Here is a 25,096-nt window from a genome sequence, read left to right as displayed (position 1 = left end):
TATATATATATATATATATATATAGTAAGCATGTAGTAAAAATCAAGTGTTACTGAAATGTAAACAGTTGACTAGTTTATTCTCAGAGTAATTAACACTTGGGGGCATGTGACACTGGCAGTAGCACTTCCTCTTTTTCTCATACAGATCATTGACCCTTTCGTTGAAGTGGAAATTATTGGGCTGCCAGTAGACTGTTGCAAGGACCAAACTCGTGTGGTGGATGACAACGGTAAGGTGGCAGTCAGTTTGCATCCCTAAGGAGGTGTGCTGCAGCTGCTGTGTGCACCCACCCCCAGGAGGTACACTGCGGTGTGAACATCCCCCACCCTGGCTAGGAGGGAGGCCGCAGTGTGTTCACCAAGGAGGTGCGCTGCAGCTACAGTGTGCACCCCTCCCCCCAACGACATGCATTGGAGCTGCAGTGTGTACCCCCACCCCCGCCCCCGGGACATGCACTTCTGTGTGCAGTGACAGGGACAAGTGTAATGTTTAGCAGAGCAAGATGGCTGAGAGCTGTAACTGCCCATCCGAGTGTGTGTTAAACACATTGATAAAAAGTCAATCGCTTTCTAAATTTCTAGTTCCTTTCTGAAAAAGGAAAGTAAGGACTATCACACATAGGCACTCAGGAGGAGTGAACCACTCTATAAAAAGCCTCAAGCCTGTGAACTAATGACAGACTGAGTATCAGTCTCCTGGTGAACAAAGGAGATTCCCTTCTCTGTTGACTCATTACTTTGTAATGAGCTCTCAGTGACTTCTGCAACTAAGAAAGAAGGGCTATCCAGAAAAATATGCTAGACTTGGTTAAACGTAATGCCTTCTTGCCAACACTGAAATACTGGCCCCTCACCATATTTAAGAAATGAATGTGCCAGGGCATTCTGACCTGATCTTTAGATACTTTTATGGTCAAATAAACAAAAATAAAATATCGACAAGAACAAAAGCTACTGAACTTACCAACTGATGAACTGGGATTGATATATCGTCTGTTTTGATGGCGTTATTGTGATCAGGACTCCTGGGACTCTTTCTAAGTCTTTTTATTGAAAGGTGTGCATGACATCTTAAAGACCTAGGCTCAAGACTCACCTAGGGAAGTTCTTCCTAGTGTCTTATTTATAGTGTGAGGTGTGTGTTCTCAAAATAAGTCTCCTCCAAGCTTTCGGTTGTGAAGTCCACGTGTTTAATTAATTCCTTTTGGCTTTTGTTCTTGTCATTGTTTGTCTTTTTGAGCATGAAAATATCTAAGGATTGGGCCGGAATGTTCTGGCACATTTATTTCTAAAACATGATGAGGGGCCAGTATTTCAACAGTGGCAAGAAGACATTACCTTTACGGAAGTCTAGCATATATTTCTGGGTAACCTTATAAAATTATATTTGTGTGTTCTATATGTGACAGGTGATTGATTTTATATGTGACAAGGTGAAAACACTTGATTTTCATACATATTTTCTTAATTTAGAAAATGACTATTCTAAAAATAATTGGAAGTCATGCTTATCAAAACATTTGAAAAGTTGGTGGCTCATAGGGAGACCTTGAAGAAATGTTAGTTGTTATTAATCAATTAATTTATTTTTCTACACTCCATATTTTATTCCCCCCACCACGTCCACCCTCCAACCGTTCCACATCCCATACCTCCTCCCCACCCCCTATCTCCACGTGGATATCCCCACCCGTTACCCCAGCTGACCTCTAAACTCCCTGAGGCCTCCAGTTTCTTGAGGGTTAGGTGCATCATCTCTGAATGAACATAGACCCAGAAGTCCTCTACTGTATGTGTGTTGGGGGTCTCATATCAGCTGGTGTATGCTGCCTGTTTGGGGAGATCTCAGGGATCCAGAATAATTGAGACTGCTGGTTCTCCTACAGGATTACCCTTCTCCTCAGCTTTTTTTCAGCCTTCCCTAATTCAACAACAGGGATCAGCTGCTTCAGTCTATAAAGAAAAAATTATTATGTATTCAAAGTTCTGCCTGCATGTATGCTTGCACACCAGAAGAGGGCATCAGATCCCATTAGAGATGATTGTGAGCCACCATATTGTTGCTGGGAATTGAACTCAGGACCTCTGGAAGAACAGCCAGTACTCTTAACCTCTGAGCCATCTCTCCAGCCCCAGGATATAAGATTCTTAAAGAATTCCTTCCTATGTTGAATTTTCTCAGGGCTTAAGATATTATTCCTTCTGTTCTTAGTTGCAGAAGTCACTGAGAGCTCATTGTAAAGTCAACAGAGAAGAGAATCTCCTTTGTTCACCAGGAGACTCTCTGATGTTCAGTCTGTCATTATTTCATGACCTTGAGGCTTTTTATAGAGCAAAGTGGTTGACTCCTCCTGAGTGTATATGCTTGATAGAACTTACTTTCCTCTTTCAGAAAAGAAACTTTCAGAGTGGTAAACTTTTTAGTAGTTTTGTAATTATTTTGCTGGAGAAAACTTTACTAAGAAATAAATGTCTTTTGTTCTTTTGTATTTAGCCTTTGTGCATTTTCCATTATGTTAGTAGTACTTGTGGGGAGTCATTATGAAGGAAATAGATTTATAAAAAGAGCTCATGGTTTTGGGGACTTGAGGTCTAACCAACATGACACTGGCTTTTGTAAGGGCTGCCCTGAACAATTCCAATCATGGCCGGTGGCATCATGTTAGGATTATGTGTAAGAGATCACATGGCAAACCAGAAATCTGAGGAACTTGGAGGTAGACAGGCTTGCGCTGTAACAGCTCTAGTGGAAATTCAGCAGTGATCAGTAAGGAATTATCAACGTTTCCTGGGTAAGGACCACAATGGCAGGACAGCCTTACACTTGGCTCTATACCATAACACAGTCACAATGGGTGTGAACCCATTAGTATTAGTAGTAGTAGTAGCCACTTATAATTATTAGAGGAAAAGCCAAGTGTGAACTATAGCAGTCTTTGAACCAAGGCATGTGCCTTCTCGTTCATTTTATTTTATTTTATTTTTGGGGGGATTTTCGAGACAGGGTTTCTCTGAGTAGCCCTGGCTGTCCTGGTACTCACTCTGTAGACCAGGCTGGCCTCGAACTCAGAAATCCGCCTGCCTCTGCCTCCCAAGTGCTGGGATTAAAGGTGTGAGCCACCACTGCCCAGCTCATTCATTTTCAATACACGTGGAAATAAAGTTCTTGCCTTATAAAAGCCACTTAAACTGTGGCTCACAGTCTAAGTTGGGACTCTTGCCCACTGTATGACATTAGACACACTTCTTTGAACAACAATTCTCCAAACTATATAATGAGTTACAAATACTTTTGGACTTTCAAAAGTATAAGCATGTGTTGTTGCTTGTACAAATTTGAAAAATTCCAGTTTGAAACTTAATAAAGTATGAATGTTTTTCTTACTTAGACAAAGCAATCTGAGTGTGGTGGTTCCTGTCTAATTCCAGCACATGGGAGGTGGAGCTAGGAGGATCGTGAGTTCAAAGCAAACCTGGACTACGGAATGAAATTCTGTCTCAAAACAAAACAAAACAAAGGAAACCCACAAGCCCTTGACCTGCTACTCTTAAAGTGTCTCTGTAGGAATTAAACAGGATTGTATATACACGCCAGAGGATCTAAAGCTGTAAGGCACCTTATGAACAGGAGACCCTTTGGTAGCTGAGAAATCTGATCCTATCAGGGGAAACTTTATGTAACATTTCTGCTAAAATACTGTTAGAATACTACTATAATTTTTAAGCTTATTGAAACATTTTAATGACTATTAAGAAGCTTCCTGATACAATGTGGCTTCAGGGATTAATAGAATTGATGTGATAGTTTACAGGCAATTTTTCTACCAATTATTTTCTAACAGTGGGGTAAACTCAGAGGCTTTATTTCCGCAGGGCATCCTGGAGAGGTTCAGGCATCTCCATGAGTTTAATAAACATTGCAGGCAATTTTCACTGTCTGCTCTACAGACATTGCTGCTAAATCATTTCCAGCCAAGCTCTTTGCTTTTTCCGATTTTTCTTTTTCCCATTTCTCTAAGGATTTAACCCTGTGTGGGAAGAAACCCTAACTTTTACAGTTCACATGCCAGAAATAGCTTTGGTTCGGTTCCTTGTGTGGGATCATGATCCTATTGGAAGAGACTTTGTCGGACAAAGGACTGTGACTTTCAGCAGCCTCGTGCCCGGTAGGTATAAGCTAGCCTTTTATCTCTAGAATGGCTCTTCTGTCTGTTTGTTTTCTGCTGTTGGGGAGGAGTACCAAGGTTCTAGCATATAATGGGTTAATCTTTTGGAAGATTTAATACATGGCCTGGGGCAAACAGGATATTCATCAAATTATATGACATATAACAGATGTGATGTATAAAATGTAAAGGATGATAGCTAAGACAGATACTTAATTCTCTTGCCCTCTTCGGAAAGCCAAATACAAATTCAACTGAACGAGCCAGTTCTTCTCGCTTTTACAGGCTACCGGCATGTCTACCTGGAAGGACTCACGGAAGCTTCTATTTTCGTTCACATAACAATCAATGAGATCTTTGGAAAGGTGAGAAAGATCAGATCATGAGCATACAACAACAATATGGACCTCAAGGAAGTTACTGATTCCAGAAAAGAAATGTAAATTGTACATTTTTTTGTCAAAAGAAAAAGTATTTTTTTTTGTGGGTGTCTGTCAGGAGCTCAGGGAGCTCATGCATCCTTCCAGCATCCTTCCAGTCATGTCTACCCATGTCCCTCTCTCTACTCAGGGGTGTGTTCATTCCTTCCTCCTAGGGGTTGCTCTCTACATTTAATAGAATTCAGAAGCCTGTCACACTTTCAGGCAATCATGTTGATGACAAGAATGAAGACCATTAAAATTTGAATGTTATTGTAATTCTAAAAAAGGTTCACTATCTACATAAGGAAATGTGGAATCTCAGAGGTTTATTGAATGGCCTATGTTAATCTAGCTATGATCCTAGCTATGTCTAGGCAAGAAGCATTCATATGGAACAACTGTAAATTGAAAACTATGAATAAAGTGAATGGATTTAAAAGTACCTACAGAAGAAATAGAGAGAGGAAGAGAGGAAGGACGTAGAAGGGGGTTATGATGAAAGGAAGAAGAAAAGGGAGGTGGGGAGAGAGAGGGAAAGTGAAATCTGAAAGAAGGGAGACAGAATATCACAATCAGGTGTCTAGTTCTGCCTAGCTCTTTCTCCCTTCACTATAGAGGGTGATGGTGCTTTGCACACCAGCGGGTGGTCCTCTGGTTGTGCCAAGTGCTGGAGACTCAGGCCTGGCTATGGATTTTCAGGACTAGACGTGGCTTGGAGGGATTGTAGAATGGAACAGTGCCCAGATTTCCCCATGCTGCTTGTTACTGTGGTCTGTGCTGCCTTGAGCTTCTCCAGAGTATTGGCATTCAATCTGAATTTGCTCTCCGTGTGTAACTGTGAAGTAAAAATAGTACCTGCTTCATAAATAAGTTTGTTATTCTCTGAAAGTTGCCTGGCACAGAGTAAATGAGCATAGCATTGACTAATTTCAGTATCACTGTGACCACCAGCTGGCGCTTGAGTTGGGAGAGTAGGCTTAGCCTCGTATAAGTCAGCAGAAGGGAACAAATGGTTTCTATTTCTGAATATGCTGAAGGCAAAGCCTTTGAAACTGGAGGGTGACGGAAAACCAGGATTTCTTTAAAACTTAGCCCAGAAATAAAATACAAATATTCTATATAATTTTTGTTTCATTCCTAAATAAATGACTAATTTTGAGTCATTTATTATGTTCAACATATGTATGGGTTGGGATGCTCATACCATAAAGTAACAGTGTTGGGTTGAACAAGGAATGAACAGAAAAGAAAATTATTAGAAATGGGAAGCACAGTTTATACAGGTATGCACATTTTTCTTTTATGTTTACTGGTACCGCCTATTTGAATGAGCCCAAACTGTGTTCTCTTGTGTTTTTGTTTTCTCCCCTGCAGTGGAGTCCTTTAATCCTCAACCCCAGTTATACCATATTGCACTTTCTAGGAGCTACAAAGGTAGTTTCTCAGCATGGCCCAGCACCCTCAGTAGCGTGTTCTTTTGGAATGACTGTGGTGGCATGCCTCCTCATATCTTCCCATCCTCTGCTTACCATGAAACACACATTTGCTGCTTCAAGGCTGCAGAAGTCCTATCCATTTGTTACCCATGAAAACTTCTCCACCATCTAATCATCTCTGGGTTGGAATGTTCTGGAAAGGTTTGCCATGATATTGAAAGGCTGCATTCCTCCCATAATAAACCTGATGAGATGCGTGCATGTATGGACCCACTGTGAGCTGCTTTCTTATTTTGAACATCCTTCAATCAATTGCTATAAAATTTCACTTCACATTCATTCTTCATGGAGCTATCATTTCAAACACAAGTTTTTCTTATGATGACATGTGCTTAACTTGTGGTTGGTTCTTTTGTGTCCTCAGAACAGACAGCTCCAAGGCCTGAAAGGGCTGTTCAATAAGAATCCCAGGCATGGTTCTTCAGAAAACAACTCACATTATATTCGGAAGCGATCAATTGGAGATAGGATTCTGCGACGTACGGCCAGCGCTCCAGCCAAAGGCAGAAAAAAGAGCAAAGTGGGCTTCCAGGAAATGGTTGAGATAAAAGATTCTGTCTCTGAGGCTTCAAGAGATCAAGATGGTGTCCTGAGGAGGACCACACGGAGTCTGCAAGTTCGCCCTGTCTCTATGCCTGTTGACAAGAGCCTTCTGGGGGCTTTGTCGCTGCCCATATCTGAAGCAGCAAAAGACTCGGATGGAAAAGAAAACTTTCTGGGTAAGGTGCTTTCAGTTTCTCTAAGCTGCATCCCATGGCAATGTACCACTGTGCAATTAAAATGTCTGAAAAAATTAATGTTAAATCTATTCAGGAAGATTTTAATCTTTGGGTAAGAGAGTGAAAAATGGCCTTACCATTTCCATGTGTGGGGAAGGAGAACACCAGGTAGAATGGCCTAGAGCATGCCAAACTCAGAGGGAGAAGGAACCTACAAAGTATAGATAGTGTTGGTTTGCTTAGTGGTAGCATATTTGGAACAAGGACAAGGGGTTTAAAGAATTATCGTGCTGAGTTTGTCCCAGGGTTGAGTGGGCTTTCCTGGCATTGAATACAGCTGCATTACTTTTCAGTATTAAAAACTTTTGTGTTTGGAAGTGTTTATGGTGAATGGACACTGTTAAAGCCAGTTGCCATCTGTCCTACTTGGATTTTTTTTCTTCCTTAGGATGTGGTTTAGGCATCGTGATCCCACTTCCCTGCTCTGAAAAGTGGCAGGGGAGGAGGTATGCCCAAGGCTATTGCTTGCTTGTAGGCTCTACAAGTGTAGAAATTAGGAGTCATCTTTTTTCCTTAACTTGGCCTACAAAGGACTCATTTGAGCAACTTAATGATGAGCAATGACCACTTTACAAAATGACAAAGAGCTCTGTAATTTGTTTCACTGACTCCTTTTCCTATTCCAAAACTGTGTCTATTGACTCAGTCTATTGTCTCTGGAATTATCTCAAACAAGTAGAGTGTAATACCTTGTTTTTGCATTTTAGCAAAATTAGTCTTTATCCAAACAATATAACATCAGTGACTTGTTTTTCCACAAATACTGTTTTGCTTGTATCAGTTCTTATTGTAAGGTGTTCTAGTGAGAAAAGAAAAGGCAGTTCTTGAATACTTTTTTAGAAGGGGAGAAACCATGCTTGAAAATTTCCTAGTTTGCATAGCCCTGGAGTCTACCTCGCAGTAGGAAAATGTTTGAAGTTTTGCTAAGCGTAGTGTCAGAGAAGAGAGGATATATGTGGCTTTAAATTTATTTTAAAAAGCTATTTCAGCAAAGTAAAGTTATGTTCAGTAGAAATCTGTACTAACTAGTCTAATTGCAGAAGATGCTAAGCCAAAACATGAGCTGGGAAGCAAGAGAAAGAAAATGCTTCTTTCTTACATTTAAGAAGATAGAGGGTTACACAGAGAAACTCTGTCTCGAAAAACCAAACCAAACCAAAACAAAACAAAACAAAAAAAAACAAAAAAAGAAGATAGAGGATTAATCACATGCCTCAAACTTACAGCAAATATGGAATGATACATAATCATTGCACCGATTCCAGATACATTACAGAAAAAAAGCAATTGGGAAAAAATCAGAATACAAAGTTCTAAACAGTCTGTCTCTACAAAAGTAACTGCTTCTGAAATGATGTCATGGAATAGTTAATGGTTTACAGTGTGAGAAACAATTTTTTTTAGATGATGAATAAAATTTTAGTGAAGAGAAGGTATTTTTGTGAAAAATTCTATATTCACATACTATAACTTTGAAAGAGTTAAGGGACAAATAATCAGATAAAAATGATTGAACATTGAACATCATCTCAGCAACACATCAAAAGGGGTGCAGTATTCTAGATTGCTGTGAATTGTATGTTTTGACAGTTTTCCGTATTTAACATCTTACTACTACCTTGGAGGGGAAGGGGGAAAATGCAACATATAGTTTTGTACTGAAGTAAAAAATATTATCAAGAGAATATTAAATATCGGCAGTGACTTGGAATTGATGACTGATTATCTTTTCACTTTAAGCCAACAGATATGACCAGTTTTGTGTACATATTGTACCTTCCAACTAACTGTGTAAGAAATTAGTTGGCTGGATAAACAGTTTTCCAAAATGTCTTTTTAAAATCCTATCCTTTGTGGTTTGCTTGTTGCTATTACATGTGTAACTTTGAAAGCTGCTAGTGTCTTGTTTACAGGTACCGTAGTGCACTGTTTAACAGAGCTGTCTTGTTCTGTTTTTGTTGCCATGCTTCTGTGTAGTACAGATCTGAATAGGAAGCAGCGTAAGGTAATCCTCACCTTGAAAGCATAGTAACTCATTGACATTATCTGGACAATGAATATTACATCCTCAGCTGATGTAATAGACATTCAAAAGGAAGCTCAGTGAAGTTCCTGTAAATATATTTCACCATTTATCCATCACACAGACACTGTGTTGCAAACTTCTGCTTATCCATAATTATATTCTGTCACAATGTAATACAGATTTACATTCTCCATTTGTCTGTGTCAAGACAAACATGACTGGCCCAGGGCCTACATAAAGTAATACACTTTCCCTAAAATGCTGTTTGCTTTATTTAGCAGAGGACAAGGATGACAGAAGAAAGGGAGCAGCAACTATAAAAGACCCACATTTTTCAAATTTCAACAAAAAGTTATCCTCCTCCTCCACTGCGCTCCTCCACAAAGTTGCCAACCAAGGGCTAATGGCCAGTGTATCAGACCCAGAACAAGGTGTAGAACCAAGTGCAAAGAGTGGGAGGATCAAACCAAATATGACAAATGATTGCCAGGAAAACCACGATCCCCCAAAATTCCGCTCTCCAAGGAAGCATTTGGCGCTTGATCCTGCAACGAAGGGACTGCAAGATATGCATGGAATGAGAACCGATGAGAAGGAGCAAGCCAAGGGCTTCGCGGGAGGGAAAAGTGTGCTGTCTGGAAGCGTTCTTTCTCAAAGTTCTCTGGAGGTGGAGAATCTGGAAGACCGCAGAGCCAAGGGCAGAGCTGCAACGTCCTTTTCTCTCTCCGACGTCTCAGCACTCTGTTCAAACATCCCTGATTTACATTCAACTGCAATTCTACAAGACACTGAGATTTCTAATCTCATTGATGACGTGACTTTAACAAATGAGAATCTGTCGGGCAGTTCCATCTCAGCACTGATCGGCCAGTTTGAAGAGAGCAGTCACTACTCAGCTGATGTTACTGTGGTTTCTCATCTCCTTAGCACCAGTGGGACATCAGGAGGTGCTCCTTTGCCGATCGCAGGCCTCCATACACCCTTCAAGCATGGTCTTTCCCAGGGGAAACACAAGGCCTCCTTCTTGTGCTCATCTCCTGAGCTGAACAAGCTCTCTAGTGTCGAGACCACCAAACTGGACAATAACACAGTTGCTTGTGGCATGATTGGCTCTCCTATCTCTACTCCAAAGCCAGGTGATGACCCTTCCGATAAAGCCAAGACAAGGGTCATGGAAGACAACCTGCCTGGGCTCCCTGATACTGCTGGTCAGTTTCCCAAAAGCCCCACCCATGAAGAGGATCATAGGCAAGTGATGAACAGCTCTGCTCTCTCTGTGGAGTTAGCTATGGAAGATATAATTGCAGACCCCACTCTCTGTATAAATTCTGCAGAGAGCAGTCTTGTGGAAATTGATGGAGAATCTGAAAACCTGTCTCTAACAACCTGTGACTATAGGGAAGAAGATCCGAATCAACTTGTTTCTCCACTAAAAGTACAGCAGAACCAGATGGTGGAACACATCCAGAGGGGCTTGAGGAATGGCTACTGTAAAGAGACACTCCTCCCTTCTGAAATATTCAACAATATTCCAGGTGTCAAAAATTACAGTATTTCTCATCTAACCTATCAGGGTGCTGGCTTTGTGTATAACCATTTCTCAAGTTCAGATGCAAAAACGAACAAAATCTGTGGGCCCCAGCAGCCTAGGGCTCCAGATATGCATGACCCTACGCCCACACTGTCAACACATGATCCTGTGGCTGCTTTGAAACTGCCAAGTCCATGCAAATCCAAAAGTCTGGGGGACTTAACATCAGAGGACATTGCCTGCAATTTTGAAAGCAAATACCAATGTATTAGTAGGAGTTTTGTGACAAACGGCATTAGAGACAAGAGCATGACTATGAAGACAAAGTCATTAGAGCCTTTAGATGCCCTAACTGAACAGCTCCGGAAGCTGGTGTCCTTTGAACAAGAAGACAGCTGTCAAGTGCTGTACTCAAAGCAGGATGTCAATCAGTGTCCCAGGGCATTAGTCAGAAAGTTATCCTCTAGAAGTCAGAGCAGAGTGCGCAACATTGCTAGCCGTGCCAAGGAGAAGCAGGAAGCTGGCAAGCAAAAAGCTATGACCCAGAGCACCAGAGGAGGAGTGGTCCTTAGAAGTAAACCACCAGCTCCTCCTCTGGCGGTGAACCGACACTCCACGGGCTCATACATTGCAAGCTACCTGAGGAACATGAAAGCTGGTGGCCTAGAGGGTCGAGGCATCCCAGAGGGAGCATGCACGGCCCTTCGCTATGGTTACGTGGACCAGTTTTGTTCAGATAATTCAGTTCTGCAGATTGAGCCAAGCAGTGAAGATAAACCCGAAATTTATTTTCTTTTGAGGCTTTGAATTATATAAAACTGCATTTTCATTGTTTACATGATATTCTATAGGATGTTAGATTTTGTTTCCATTGTCAGTAAATATGATACTGGGCTTTGAAATGATTTCCAAATGTATTTTTAAGCTTGTATTTTGGTCTCCCTTTGCCTCATGCATTTGTATATAATTCTGTGAAATTTCCCAGGAATCCATGATCTTTCCCCCAAGGTGTTGTAAACTATGAAATGTGTGCATGCCCTCCACGTAAAACTTCTCAGCAGCTTGGGTCATAGTGTGCATATGTTGCACAAAAAAAAAAAAAAAATGTGTTTTCCCCGTGTCCTCTGATGACAGTCCCAGAGGCTGTCACCATTACTAAGTGTTGAGCTGATTAACATTAAACTTTGAAAACCATAAAGGGATGGATTCTTTATTTGAAGCTACATTTTCCTTCTGAATTGAGAGACCCAGATTCAGTTTTATAATCCATTTAAAAGAAATGTTTTAAGTGGTTACATTGCCCTTTATGATTTTCACACTCCACCCAAAGTAGGAGTTCAATGAAGATGGATAGCATCTCTCCAGCCCCAAAGCCCCTTTTAGAATACACTGTGAGGAAGAAAGAGAACTTCTGTATAGAAGGACAAATTAGTTTGTTTTGCAATAAATTTTGTTACATATTTTTGCTAATGGCTTTGTATGTAACAAGAATCCAGTTGCCAAGTTCTCTCTCCTACTTTTGGTTTATCTAATATTATAGATTGGAAATAATGACTTTCAGAATGAGAGACTTTCAGCTGGGTATGGTGTCTCATGATTTTAATCCCAGCAGAAGCAGATGCGTTTGAGGCCAGCCTGATCTACATACTAAGCTGTAGGCCAACCAGAGCTACATTCTAAGACCCTTAAAACAACAACAACAAAAGATAATGAGAGACTTACATTAGACTTAAAACCCAAAGTAGTACAAACAGAGATTTCCCCCAAAGCATTCAAGAAAAAAAGGTATTTTTCTCATAATCCAAGTGAATAGATAATTAAAAGGAACCTTTTCCCATTAGGGAACCAAGTAACTATATTTTAGTACTGACATATATTATTTTCATTGTGAATCCATTTTTTATTGCATGTTCAGATATCATTTGCTTTTTGTACCATGAACTACAATGCTGTTCTTCCCGGACTTCATAAAAATATAATTAAAGCAGATTTTCGAACACTTGGTGATTTTGTTTATAAAACAGAAACGAAACTGCTGCTGGAGTTTGTGTGGTAACGGCTGAATGAGGGGCCTGGAGTGCTTGGCTATGTCTTTCTTTCTGTGTGCTTGTCGCAAAATTGGTAACTTTTATTGTCAGGGATGGTTTTATACAGCAGTTTATGTGTCTGAATTTTTTTCATGCTGTTGAAAAATATACTCATTTTTGGGTTTTAATCTCTATATATACTTATATAAAAATTAAAGTATTATATATGCATGCACACACACATATTTTGCTTATATGTATGTATAGCATGTATGTGCCTAGTGCCTGAGGAAGTCAGAAAAGGGCTGTGGGTCCCTTGGAACTGGAATTTCACAGTTTTAAGCTGCCCTATGTGGGAGCTGGGAGTAAAATCCGGATGCTCTGCAAGAGCAACAAGAGCTCTTAACCACCGAAGCGTCTATCCAGTGACATCATTATATGGAAGATCCTTATATTTATAAGATCCTTAAATAGATATCAAATGGAATTATTTTTCTGCACTTAGTATGGATTTACAAGTTTAAAAGTAATTCTTGGCAATTAGTCCAGTGGTGGAGATTGTAATAGGTGGTTATGGAGGAACAAACATGGGGAAAGTATGTGAGATGTTCTGTTTGTCGTGTTTGCGTGCATGGGGGGGGGCACGGGGAGAGAAGGCATTGGGCCATCAGTCCCTGCTTCTTTCAGTCCCAACTCTTAGTTTTTCTCCAATGCTAGGAGTCATCTTTCATAAACCTAGAAATTTGTAAGAAGAAGGAATATCAAGGTGAAAGGGACTAAAACTCGAATTCAAGTCTCTTAATGAGCTTGAAGTATTTCTTCTGTCTTGGAGCCTTTGAACCTTTAATGTTCTCTCTGTGACCTTGGTTCATCTGTTACCATTTACATTTTAGAAACCATTGATCTAATACAGAGATTTAGAAACTAAATTGCTATGAAGAGAATTTAGCTGCTTTTGCTTTTTATGATTTAAGCACTCTTTACTCTAAAAATTAAAATAGGAAAGAAAAATCATGTATCCAGTCATAAGGTGAGTGTTTTCAAACAGGACCTAGGTAATACAGGAGTTCTTTTGGTGTCCATGTTTTTGGCCATACACATACTATAGTCTTCTACCAAGAGACAGAACACAGGAAAAGAAGAGAAACCAGTTTCACGATAGTCATTTGAGAGTCCTATATTAACCAAGAGGAGGCAATAATGCTACGTTTTAATAAAAAGTATTTGATGTTCAGATCTCGCTCATTAGGATTTCTCTTGTTCAGAGGACAGATGCAGGACTCAGTCCCAAAGAAATCAAATAAAAGATGTCTCTATCAAGATGTTAACAGGCTTTGAAATGCTGAATGTGTGGGGAGCTGCTAGTCTTTGCAACTCTGATTTAGGACAAGCCAGGTGGAGTTTTGGTTTTGTCATGGCTTTTTCCTTAGAGGATGCACTGATGTTCCAAGACTAAGCAGTGAAGTAGCTGGAAGAGTTGTAACAGTAAAGGCATCCACAGAGGACAGAAGCAATGTTGCTTACCGTGAATCTGATTAAGCAACTTTCCCACTTAAAATCCTTTATCTGAACAGAGTAAGGTTTATAACTTTGCATAGAATTTTGACCAATTCTAAAAGTATCAAGCTCCAATGTACTACAGAACCTTAGATTCCACTGTATTATGTTGATTTATTCACACTTCCGTTTCCTCCATTAGCCGTAAGGCATTGACCATGCCTCATGCTCTTTTCCTAGCTTAGGACCCAGCATGTATGTACAGTCAGTAAATTTTGGATAAATTGGTGAATGAAAAGCTTAAGTAAAATGGGAAAAAAATAGCATGCTTAATATCTGCCAATTGTATTCCCATAAGACCTTGTTCCGAGTGTTTGTATATGGTGACAACCTTTGATCTTTCTACATGTTGGTTACTTTTCCTGTTCCTTTCCAGCCCATCTTTTTAATCCCCTTTTAATTTAGTGACTTAAATCACTAAATGATTTAAGTTGCTTGCTATCAAGTAGCTGACATCATACAGCACTCTGCATCACAGAACATTTTACACTTGGAGCATCTTGTATGGTCGCAATAGACTTGTGAAGAGATGACGTTATGACCATTCATGGGCTCAGAAAAGTGAGTCTCCTTTGTGATTAGCTTTGGGATAAGAAGAAACTGAGCAGGACTATTCCATCACTTCTCACATGAGCCTTCTTCCCCTTTAAAGAGTCTTAATCAACATGTAGTTAAGAACCACTCTAGGCAGGTGCCTCTCTCCTGTTATGAGGGTGACGATTGTCTTTATGGAGCTCCCAGCTGGTTGAGGTGATAAGGTGAGATGGTGTTTATATGACTAGAGGCAACACGTGCTAGAGTTAAAGATATAGGCAAAAAAGTTATATATTCTTATATTCTTTTTTGTTTGTTTGTTTGTTTTTTCGAGACAGGGTTTCTCTGAGTAGCCCTGGCTGTCCTGGAACTCACTCTGTAGACCAGGCTGGCCTTGAACTCAGGAATCCACCTGCCTCTACCTCCCAAGTGCTGGGATTAAAGATGTGAGCCACCACCGCCCAGCCTATATTCTTTATGTATGAATCAGAGCCATTTTTTTTTCCTTGTGTATGCATGCCACAGTGCCTTTGAAGATGTTATAGGACAACGTTGTGTAATTAATTCTTTCCTTCCACCTCTATGTGGGATTCAAGGATCCAACTGAGCTTTCCTGGCTTGCACGACAATCATCTTTACCCTCTAAGCCATCTTGCTAACCTAGGAGCTGAGGAAACATTCCCAGGGAAGTGTGTATGAGGGAGAAAACAAGACTAGGCAGAGAAGAAAAAGAAAATACAAAGGCATAAATTACTAAGATAACCAAGGCTTTACAAGATCAGTCAGTTCCGAAGAAGTCACATACAAGCTGCACCTAAGAGCAGCTTGCAGGTGGGAAGGAAGGTAAGAAGTTGACGTTGCTATGTGCTTCTAGCCACTTTTCAGTAGATCCTATAAGGCATTAACTTGCATGATTCTAGCTGGTGCCTTGCAGCCCCTCCAGGCATCCACTGCAGAGCTGGAGCCCCTCTGGTGCACTGGACTGGACCTCAGCTGGTGCTGCAAATGGAGACAGCTCAATTATGGCAATGATGGTTGCAGCTGCAGTAGTCTATCATCAACAGCTGTGGGAACAGCTGAGTAGCCGAAAGCCATGCAAACACTTCACGTTGAGAAGGACAGGCTAAAAAGAGCTAGAGAGTGATCACACTTGGGTCTGTTTTACTGTACCCTTTTCGTTAGGCTGATTTTCTAGTACTAGATCTTTTATAAGAAGAAGAGACCTTCCAACCTCAAGAAGAGGTAGATAGCCAGTTCTTCCACACTGTATGACAGTCAGTCTCATCCTTTAAGATTAGTAAAATGAGCTGTCATTCTCACTGCTGCAGCTGGTCCACAGCCATAGGTGATATCTTTCTCTTGTAACATATTTAGTTTATCACACTTGCACTGACTACTTTACCGCCCCCTCAAGTTAGTTATATGAAGTCTTGACACAGTCCCTTATCCTTGATGTATTGCTCTTGATATTCTCAACTGACAAGAGCCAGGAAAAAGGATTTGGCAAGTTAACAGCTACAAGCTAAGTGACAGAGGTTGGGTTCATTTGCTGCAATAAGACTCTAATCTGGCACAGAAGTTGTAATTGGAGTATTCTGGTTAAGTTCACAGTAGTTCACTGATATCAACCAGGTGGTGACTTAAATAGGTTTGACCCCCCTAGAGTCACATGTTTGAATGCTTGGCCCGCGGGGAGTATAATTATTAGGAGGTGTGGCCTTGTTGAAGGAAGTGGAATCAACGTCTCCTTGCTGCCTTTGGATCAAGACATAGAACTTTTGGCTCCTCCAGCACCATGTCTGCCTGTATGCTACCATGCTTCCCACCACAAAGATAATGGGCTAGATATCTGAAACTGTAAGCTAGTCTCAATTAAATGTTTGCCTTTATAATAGTTGCCTTGGTCATGGAATCTCTTCACAGCAATAAAACCCTAACTAAGACAGACCATAAGCTATATGTTTTATTTGGAAAGGTTAGACAAATGAATGACGTGGGAGACATAGGATGCTTTAGAGTTCTTCTTGATACTAAATTCTGTAGTATCCTAGGAGGAGGTAATGCTTCTGATTTGCTGCCTTGGCCTGGATAGAGAATGCTTTACTTTTTAAAAGGCTAATAATAGTATTTCCTATCCTAACATTTAATTCATGTATCAGGAAACCAAAAGCCAACTTATAAATATGCCTATCCTATTATGTATGGAAAACTAGATGAGAAAAATAATCACAAGGTGGGCTCTTAGATATATTGGATCCATTGTGAGATAGACTTTAACCTGAACCTTTGTTATGCTCTGGGATATGTTAGAGATAATTTCCAATTAGAAGCTTATGGTGATCCTTTGGGACCCCTAGTACTTGTGTCAGCTGTGACCTCATTCTCACTGTCTTCTAGATATTAGGTAGGGGTCTTGAACACATCAGTCGGGAAGCTAAGGCAGGAGTTTTATAGGCTTTGAGCCAACCTCGGCTGCATAGTGATGTGCTGTGTGTAGTGTGGCAGGCAAAACACAACAGACTAACTCTAGGTAGTTTGTTTAAAGGGCAAACTTAAGCAGCAAGTGGAGCAATAGTAGAGAAATATATACCAGGCTTATGGAACCAAACTTTCCTTTTAATTAATAGCTCTGGATTTATGAACTGCTTTAGATCTTGTAACTGGAAGTTATCTTTTTCACTGTAGTGACTGGAGTCTCCTCATCACTGATGTTATTTTTCACTGTTCAAATCAGGCAAAACTCTGATTCAATGTCTCAAACCTTAGCAGAACCTTTGGGGAAAGCATTGTCTCTTAGTCACCTTAAGAGATGACCATAGGACAAGGAACCTTGACTGTTCATTGTAGTGATTGTAGCCAATAGAATTCTGCTTTGCTAGAACTCCTATGTCCCCATGAGTATTAGGGAGCCCAGTGCTAATTCATTACCACCCATTGGCTCAAATAGACAGTAAACAATAAGTTCCTTTTGCTGCTTGTATCCTCATTGTTGGTGTCCTTTTTATTGAAGATCCTCCAGGGAAACAGACACAGGTGGTGGGCCCATGTGCATTCATCCTGATGAGAGTATAAATTGAGGCAACAATTATGGATGTCACCACAGAGATTCCTCAAAACAACGGTAACAGAAAACCTTAAGAAGGAACTACCATGTGACCCAACTACAATACTCTCAGTTGTATTCTCAAAAGTCTTTGCATTCTCATACTACAGAGATACTCACACACCTGTGTTTATAGCTACATTATCACAATTGCCGGGAAATATAACCAGCCTAGATGTCCATCAACTGAGAAGTGTGGCCCTCATTCTCATGGCAAAAGTTAGTGGCAGGTAAGTTAGAGTCTTGTCCACATAGTGTGCTGGTTTAAATGAGAATAACCCCCATAGGTTCATTTGAATGCTGTTGGTTGTCAACGAATAGGACTATTTGTAAGAATTAGAAGGTGTGGTCTTGTTAGAGAAAGTGTGTCACTGAGAATGGGCTTTTAGGTTTCAAAAGCCCATGCCTGGCTCAGTGTCTAACTCTTCCTGCTGCCTGCAGATCTAGATGTAGAACTCTCAGCTGCTTCTCCAGTACCATGTCTGCTTGCATGCTGCCATGCTCCCTGCCATGACAAAGAACTAAATCTCAGAAACTATAAACAAGCCTAAACTAAATTCTTCATAGGAATTGTCGTGGCTATTGTGTCCTTCACAGCAATGACTAAAGATCTTGCTAAGCACCTTCTCCAGCTTTCAGTGTTCGAATTCTTGTCTGCTTCTTATTTAGGGTTTGGGGGTACCATTTGGCATCGTGTTACATCATTGAATGTCATTGTTTGTCCATATACCTCTTCATCAAGGAAAAAAAAAGGTAGCCTGTGATAAAAGGTAGTTCAAACAGAACTGTCTACTTCAGCAGAGGCTCTATGAAGTAGACATTCTATGGCTCTAATATAAGGAAATAAAGGCCCTTTAAATGGCAACAGCCTGACTCATGGTTAATTCACATGTTCTCTGTCTGCTGTAGACTTTCTAGTTAACCCTATTCAACTTGCATTTGCAAATTCCATTCTTTAGGATAATTTTCCCAATGTTTCCATCATGCTGTTTTTCATGTTCAGTTAATATCAGTGATTTCTAAATGCTAGTGTCCATATTTTCTGAACACAGACTATGAAATGGAGGTGTTTTAAAGTATCTAAACACTTTAGAGCATTTATTTGTACCCCCATCTTTGACAGAATCTCTTCCCAGTGGCTAATTTGGAGCAGAGAATCATATTCTACCTGATAGATCACTCTCCAAGCATCTTGCATGGAGGAGTCCCTCCTGAGGACAAAGTGGTTTCTGGGTTGCAGGAAAGGATCATTCTGCAGTGTCTTTAAGAACATTGGTTTGCAAGGAGCCACACTCAGTTTCAGTGGGGAGGCAAGAGGTGTGAGTGTCACACATGTCCTCTTTATATGAAGTCTCTCCCTGAGAGCCATGGCAGGAAAATGCAATCATTAGGCACTACATTTATGAAGATGTGAAAGTGCATATATACGTGTATATTTATGTATATGTGTGCATATATATACACATATATATTGGAGACAGACAGGCAGACAGGCAGACGGGCAGACAGGCAGGCAAGCATAGATACATAGATTATAAATGATTGAATTATGTAGGCTGAGTTGTCCAGGCACAAGGAGCTGGTGGTAACTGCTCTAGTCCGAGTTTGAAGGCCTAAGATACAGATGAGTTAATGATGTTAATCCTAGTGTGAATTTGAGCCAAGTCAAGGGAAGACCATAGCCACAACAAAGACAGGCAGAATTTTCTCTTAGCCTTTTGATTTATCTAAGACTTAGACAGAAGACCATCCACATTGGTCAGGACTGTCTGTTTTATTTATTCTGCCAGTGCAAGTGCTAACCTTGTCCAGAAATCTTCAAATAAACTTTCTATTGCTGTAAACAGAGACTATGACCAAGGCAGCTCTTATAAAGAAAGCTTTTAATTGGGACCTTGCTTTCAGGTTCATAGGGTTAGTCTGTTACTATGGCAGGGAGCATGGCACTGGAGCAGCAGCTGAGAACTTTACATTCTGATCCACAAGCAGCAAGTAGAGAGCTCAACATGGGGCCTGGCATGAGCTTTTGAAATCTCAAAGCCCACCCCTCCCAGTGCTATGTCTCCTTGCATAAGGCTATATTTTCCCTGATAATCTCATACCTTGTAATATTTTCAAGCATTCATCAACTGAGGACTAACCATGCAAATATATGTACCCTATTGTGGACATTCTCTTTTAAATCACCACCAAAACAATCCATAAATAAGGCTTAATAAACTCTTTGGGCACCTGCAGTGGCTTGAATATGCTTGGCTCCAGGGAATAGCACTATTAGCAGGTGTTGCCTGCTGGAGGAAGTGTATCACTGTCAGGGATGGACTTCAAGACCCTCCTCCTAGCCTCCTGGAAGACAGTCCTAGCTTCCTTTGGATGAAGACTTAAAATCTCAGCTCCTCCAGTGCCATGCCTGCCTAGACACTGCCATGCTGTTGACATGATAATAATGGACTGAACCTGTGAACTGGTAAGCTATACCCAATTAAATGTTGTTCTTTATAAGAGTTGCCTTGGTCATGTAAATATTATTATAAATAAACAAGGTTTCTTCATGACTACGACATTATAGCTTTCTTTGTATGGGAATCTTTTAATAGTTTATTTCTAAAATGTTTACTTAAAGATACTATACTGGGTGATTATAATCTTACAGCCATAACAGGACACACACACACACACACACACACACAGAGAGAGAGAGAGAGAGAGAGAGAGAGAGAGAGAGAGAGAGAGAGAGAGAGAGAGAAGCACAGTGACCCTTTCTTACTTCCAAATTGCTTTGTTCTTCAGGTCAATAATCATTTGGATCCTATAGCTTTGGGTTGATATGTTCTAAAGATATTCTTACCACTTTGAAAAAAGATATTTCAAAGTAAGGTATGGAGAAAATAGAAAATATTGGCATTTTAAAGTAATTTGTATAGAGTGATTTTATGAATAACATATATATAACATTTAATACTCATCTTTTTTTATAACTCATTCCTTTTTACCACCAAGCCTTGCTAGCTGAGAGAGGCATTAATATTTCATCTATATTCATTGCTTTTATTTTTACTTCAAATCACAGGAAGTAATTCTAGCTCTCTCATTCCAAAATGAATTTATTGAATGGCTATGTGATAACCCATAGAATGGGGTGAACAACTAAACAGTCTGGTTCAGAAAAGGCAGGTATCCATTAGGAGGAACTGCATCGATCCATAAAGGAAGGGCTAATGAGAAAATTATGAAGTCTCAGTGTGATTCGATTCAAGAGTCAAGTAGCAAAGACAAAGCAAGTGTTGTACCTCGACTGACAGCTATAAAAAGGCTGGACTATTAAAAAAAAAGATTAAAGAATAAGAAAGAAAGAAAGAAAGGAAGGAAGGAAAGAAAGAAGGAAGAAAGGAAGGAGCTAATAACGAACGTATGCACACTCATAGTCTCAGCATCCACACTTTGGTCTTCTTTCTTCTTGGGCTTCATTTGGTCTGTGAATTGAATCTTGGGTATTCTGAACTTTTGGGCTAATATCCTCTTATCAGTGAGTGCATACCATGTGTGTTCTTTTGTGACTAGTTACCTCACTCAGGATGATATTTTCAAGTACCATCCATTTGCTTGCAAATTTCATGAAGTCATTGTTTTTAATAGCTGAGAGCCTTGCCCTATGTGCAGTTTGGAGATGTCTTCTCTCAGAACCAGAGGCAGCTGTCCCTGGATTTACCAATAAATCTCTTCTATGATGTTTGCTGTGAAGAAGTGGAGCAGGGCTGAAGCTCCTCAGCTCAGCTGGGAATATTCTAGCTTGGGAACTGCAAGAAGAAGAGCAACAGAGCAGAGCTGTTACTCTGTAGTCCTCAAGTTCAGCCATGGATATCCTTCCTCAGGGCTATAATGCTTCTCCTGAGGCTTTCCCTCAGAGCTGTGTGGTTCTTGGGCTCCAGAGTACCAGGATACCAAGCAGAAACACCAACACATAGCAAGGTCCTTTAAAAAAAGAACAGGAAAGGAAAGGAAAGAAAAGAAAAGAAGAGAAAAGAAATAAAGGGGAAAAAAAGTAAGGATTTCCTAAGCTATCGCATTGAGTCCCTGAAACAAGTATTCAGAATCAAATGATCCAGCGTGGTGGCACATGCCTTTGATCAAGGCAGAAACAGGAGGATCTCCATGAGTTCAAGGACAGCTTGACTTATATAGTAAGTTCCAGTATAGAAAGACCCTGTCTCAAAACAAAACAAATAAAAATGATCAAATGGGTTTCCTCCTGAGGAGAGAATAAATAGGAGTGAACATCTGTGTAAAGGTTTGAATATCCTTGGCCCACAGGAAGTGGCACTATTAGGAGGCGTGGTCTTATTGGAGGAGGTGTAGACTTGCTAGAGGAATCCTGACACTGTGAGGGTGGGAGACCTCTTCCTATCCTGAAGCCTCCCAGTGTAGAAGAGGCCCTCCTCCTAGCTGCCTGCAGGGCACAGTCTTCTGGCTGCCTTCAGATCAAGATGTTGAACTCTCAGTTTCTTTTCCAGTCCCATACCTACCTGAATGATATCATGCTTCCTACCACAATGATAATGGACTGAACCTCTGAAACTGTAAGCCAGCCCTAACTAAGTGTTTCCTTTATAAGAGTTTTCTTGATCATGGTGTCTTTTCACAGCAATCGAATTCTAACTGAGACAATCTGGAAACTTCACCAAGGCAGTGGAGAAGAGAGACAGGGAAAACAGCCAATAAATGTGTTTCCCCAAGCATTTCCCAGTCGAGATGAAGGTGCTTAGTCTAGATAGACTAGACCATATGTCAGAATTGGACAGGTATGGAAGCTAGGCTGTTTCCCCATCCACATCCCTTTGTAAGATTTGTTAATGACTTCTGGGTCATTAGCCCTAGGACACTTGGGCTTGTGTGAGATCAGTGTGCTACTCCAGCCAGACAAAAGGTCTTCATAAGAGAATCTTGGGAGTTACGGGTGAGCAGCTTCTGTGTTTAGAGGCAACTCAGTCATCAGGCTCGGCAGCAAGTGCTTTTACCTGCTAATCCATCTTGCTGACTCTGGCAGTGGTTTTCTTGAGCAAACTTAGAAGGTAACAAGGAGACTGGAGGCTGAGCAGGCAAAGATGATCCCCACTTCCATAGGAGAGCAACTCTCATTTTGCAGAAAGGCTTGCATGCATGTCAAGTTGTCACGGTCTGCATCAATCAACATCTTTCAGCTACAAGTAGGAAGCTATCAAGCCATAAGAGCTAAAAGCCTAGAGGTGGAATCAAGCACTGACAGGCTACGTTATGTAGTAACAATAGCAGAATCTTGTTTCTCACTTATGGAAATCAGCCGACATAAGTTCTGACCATTTCAGAAGAACAGTAAGGACTCCTGCTGAGCATAGCCTTTGTTTTCTTAAAGCCATGTAGCCATGCTTTGCTGAGAATCAGATGCTGTGTTTCTGGGTGTCCAGGAGCAGAATGTTTAAGCTAGAGGTAGTAAATACCCTGGAAGCCTGGGGGTCCATGTTTCCAGCACTGTTTCACTGGCTCAGCGGTTATTAAAGACACCGGCACTAGTGCTGAGGCCCAGGAAAATACGCCTCAAAGCACAGAACCTTCCATGCTGAGTGCTCTAAATTAAGGTGTCTGGGAAACCTCCAGAGCAGGTTTAGACTGAAGCCCTCTGTCCTGCCGTTCTATCTTTGGCTCCTAATCTTCTCTGAAGCAATATTCCTTTTCTGAAACTAAAATTTCCTCTTCTTAAAGGCAGTTATAAGTCTAGAACCAACCTTCTCCAAAGTCAGTCACAAATACTATAGTTATCCCTCAACATTCTAAGCCCTGGCCACAAGGAAATTCTCTGACATGCCTGCTGGATTGCTTACTTAATGAATTAATTACTTACTGTATCAATTATTTTTCATGTTGCTGTAGTCAAAGGACTGATGAGAAGCATTTTGAAGGATGAAAGGTTTATTTGGGTTTATAGTTGAAGGGTATAGTTCCTTCTGGCAGAGCATAAGGCAACTGATCACATTGCAGCAACAGGCAGGAAGCAGAGAACATGCACATACTCAGCTCCCTTTGTCCTTTAGGTTAGTCCAATACTCTAGCTTGTGGAATTGTACTGCTCACATTTAGGGTGCATCTTCACACCATAATTAACTTATCTACACAATCCCTCACAGACTTGCCCAGAGAATCATTTCTGCAGAGATTATAGATACTACCAAGATGGCAATGAATGTTATATATGACACCCATCCTTGCCTAGGTCCTATCAAGTGGACAGTGAAGGTTTTGTATGGTGCCCATCATTGTTTCATAAAAGGTCACAAGAACCTTTCTATGAGGGGTCCTGCTTCATGGCTGAGAAGAATAATTGCTGCCATTCAAAATGTCCAGAAGAATTTGGACAGGTGGGCCTTGCTGGGCTATTACCATTAAATTGTATTCTTTTTGTCCAATCACATTTCCACATGGTTGGCTGCACCTGCTTCATTGAACCTAAGCATAAAATAAGTATTTTCCCCCATGTCACATAAAACTAAAATCAAATGAATGTGTTTTGATTTTCTCTTGCTAACCTGTCTTTTATTTACAGGCGTTTTATCTGTTATCCTTGTGATGGGGACCAAGGGATCACCCCTTTCCACCCAGTTCCATCATTTCAACCTGGCATCTTAGATTTGCCAGGAACATCATTTTGTCACAAAGTGACTACACCAACTCTAATGTCACTTTCCCTTAAATCAGTATCCAAAAGCTAGAAGAGAAGATTGGGGTCTCTCTGTTGCTTTGTTTTTTTACCAGGTGGTACAGAACTTTCTTCTCCTCTCCCTGCCCTTCTTCCTTCCTTCTCTCCCCTCATCTGTCTCTCCCCTTATCTGCCTCTCTGTCTCTTCCCTTATCTGTCTCTCCCCTCATCTGCCTCTCCCCTGGGTCTTACACCACTATACACCATTTCCATTATACACCACTAGTCAAAATTGGGTCACATGGGAAGATGTGGCATTTTCATTTTCACTCATGAGAGATAAGGTTCTGTCACCTTCAAAGAGGTAAGGGTGTCACGATAATATCAATCAGCAAAGAATCAATACTCTTACAGAGATGGGAGAACAACTCTTTATTTACTACCCACAGGAACCCAAGCTAATTCTTTGCAAAGGTATAGTAGCCTGGGACAATCTCCTACAGCTTTCATAGGTCAGGTAACAGATGCTTTTTGAGTCTTATGCTCACCAAAAGGAATTTTGTCACTGGTATGTTTACAGAAACAGAAATTGCAAAGGTAAACATTTTGTTGGAGGATATTTATTTATTTATTCATTTTTGCTGATAGCAATAAAAAGGTTATTTTCTTAGCCAACAAGTTATCTAGTATGTCTTTTGTCCAGAGATCTGTCGTAATGTGTTTTTTTTTTATTTCTTTATTTATATGCGAATTTCTCCATTCCCAGTTTCCCCTCCAAAAAACAAA

The 25,096-nt window shown here is 40.6% G+C and overlaps 1 protein-coding gene across 16 annotated transcripts in view; it reads left to right on the top strand.

Annotated features, from left to right (window-relative positions):
- The window catches only part of Plch1 (phospholipase C eta 1), a 216,213-nt gene extending 203,794 nt beyond the window's left edge, over positions 1 to 12,419 (top strand). For 6 of the 16 annotated variants that reach the window (XM_031373987.1, XM_031373986.1, XM_031373990.1 and 3 more), the window contains 6 exons: positions 148 to 232; positions 4,022 to 4,168; positions 4,454 to 4,533; positions 5,965 to 6,024; positions 6,451 to 6,805; positions 9,170 to 12,419. In XM_031373987.1, coding sequence (XP_031229847.1) covers positions 148 to 232; positions 4,022 to 4,168; positions 4,454 to 4,533; positions 5,965 to 6,024; positions 6,451 to 6,805; positions 9,170 to 11,229 — 2,787 coding nt within the window. In that variant the 3' untranslated portion in view covers positions 11,230 to 12,419. Of the gene's footprint in view, positions 1 to 147; positions 233 to 4,021; positions 4,169 to 4,453; positions 4,534 to 5,964; positions 6,025 to 6,450; positions 6,806 to 8,842; positions 8,871 to 9,169 lie in introns of all 16 variants that reach the window. The other 10 variants (XM_031374000.1, XM_031374002.1, XM_031373999.1 and 7 more) reach the window with 9 other exon arrangements.
- Positions 12,420 to 25,096: the final 12,677 nt, after the last annotated feature.

This window comes from Mastomys coucha, unplaced genomic scaffold (genome assembly GCF_008632895.1).
Source record: "Mastomys coucha isolate ucsf_1 unplaced genomic scaffold, UCSF_Mcou_1 pScaffold16, whole genome shotgun sequence".
In the NCBI taxonomy this organism is placed as follows: Eukaryota; Metazoa; Chordata; class Mammalia; order Rodentia; family Muridae; genus Mastomys; species Mastomys coucha.
Note: the sequence above shows the minus strand (reverse complement) of the source record. Positions and strands in the feature narration are given on the sequence as shown.